At 60.0% G+C, this 1,506-nt stretch overlaps 1 protein-coding gene across 1 annotated transcript in view; it reads left to right on the top strand.

Annotated features, from left to right (window-relative positions):
- The window catches only part of MNEG_4297 (N-ethylmaleimide reductase), a gene marked incomplete at both ends in the record, with an annotated part of 2,054 nt that extends 784 nt beyond the window's left edge, over positions 1-1,270 (top strand). Inside the window, 4 exons of the mRNA XM_014047231.1 lie at positions 207-326; positions 535-632; positions 853-933; positions 1,225-1,270. Coding sequence (XP_013902685.1) covers positions 207-326; positions 535-632; positions 853-933; positions 1,225-1,270 — 345 coding nt within the window. The remainder of the gene's footprint in view (positions 1-206; positions 327-534; positions 633-852; positions 934-1,224) is intronic.
- Positions 1,271-1,506: the final 236 nt, after the last annotated feature.

Below are 1,506 nucleotides of genomic sequence, written 5' to 3'. Positions count from 1 at the left end.
CACACATTCCTGTGCTCTGCCACACGCGCGACACACACACACACACACACACATTCCTGTGCTCTGCCACACGCGCGACACACACACACACACACACACACACACACACACAGACAAACACGCATGCACACACACACGCGCATGCACGCACGCACACACTCTTCCGGTTCCTTTACGCACCTCTCAATCCCACTCCCTGCATACAGGGCGGCCCTTACAAGTACCCGGTGCCGCGCGCCCTGACTGAGTCCGAGATCTCCGACATTGTGAAGGCCTATGCCCAGGGCGCCAAGAACGCCATCGCCGCTGGCTTCGACGGGGTTGAGGTGCGGACTAGTCCGCAGCTACCACCCCTGCTAAGATGTCTCCCCACCATTGTCCGCCAACGCCAGCAGGGGCGAGCCTGCTGTCGTTGAGGCAAACAGTCCCCGCACCCTGCAATTGTCGGCCCCACCTCCTACACACACAGCCACACACAAGTCCACACACAGCCACTCACCAACACACCAACACACCTTCTATGTTCACCACAAGATCCATGCGGCCAACGGCTACCTGCTGGCCCAGTTCATCTCGAGCATCACCAACCAGCGCACTGATAAGTACGGCGGAACACTCGAGAACAGGGCCAGGTGCGGCTGCAAGACACAGCGCGGACATCTCTGCCTTCTGCGCAGTCTGACTTACACCCGTCAGGCGACCGGCGAGCGAAGCCTTGCTGTCCTGTCTGGAATCATTGCTCTCAAATCACTGTTGGCATCTATCCCATGTTCCCTTTTGGTAAGCATCCTCTGTTGTAAGACACCTTCTGCACCCTCTTGACACTGCAGCCTCCCCACCCCCGCTCACCAGGCTGCTGTTTGAGGTGGTGGACGCGGTGACCGAGGCGGTGGGCGCGGAGCGCGTTGGCATCCGGCTCAGCCCCTTCAACGAGTGGGTGGCGCAGCGCGACGGTGCTGCTTGCTGTTGGCTCGCAATCTGCTCCCTGCGCATGCACGCGCCTGTGGCAGCCAATTGCAGCAGCCTGGCATTCCTTTTTTTTAACGGACCCCGCGGCCAAGTGTAGTTTCTGCTAGTAGACTGGCAGCAACACAGGGCACTTGTCTACAGCCCATGCCTGTAAGACAAGCTCAACGCAGGTCCTGCAGCCAAAAACCCATGGTGTTGACAGCCACTGACTGTTGACCCAACCATGGCTCGCCGGCCAACCCCCACTGCTCCCAGGTTTCTGGATTGCGTTGAGCCCGAGCCCTACGACACCTATGGGTGAGCCAGGGACATGGGCCGTCCCTTTCATCCCACTGCATAATTTGTTGGCGGAACAATCAGGGGGTGCTGTTCACGTCAGTATTGTAGTCCCATCTTGCTGGGTAACAGGGCAGTTTTCATCCCTTGGCTAGATGACACGGTCCTCTCCCACCAGCCCCACGCCTCAGCCCCCACCCCTCTTCCCTCTTCGCTCGCCGCTGCCGCTCCCAACCCTCTCGGCTGCCCCCCCCCCCCCCC

Source organism: Monoraphidium neglectum (assembly GCF_000611645.1).
Source record: "Monoraphidium neglectum strain SAG 48.87 unplaced genomic scaffold scaffold00589, whole genome shotgun sequence".
Classification (NCBI taxonomy): Eukaryota; Viridiplantae; Chlorophyta; class Chlorophyceae; order Sphaeropleales; family Selenastraceae; genus Monoraphidium; species Monoraphidium neglectum.
Note: the sequence above shows the minus strand (reverse complement) of the source record. Positions and strands in the feature narration are given on the sequence as shown.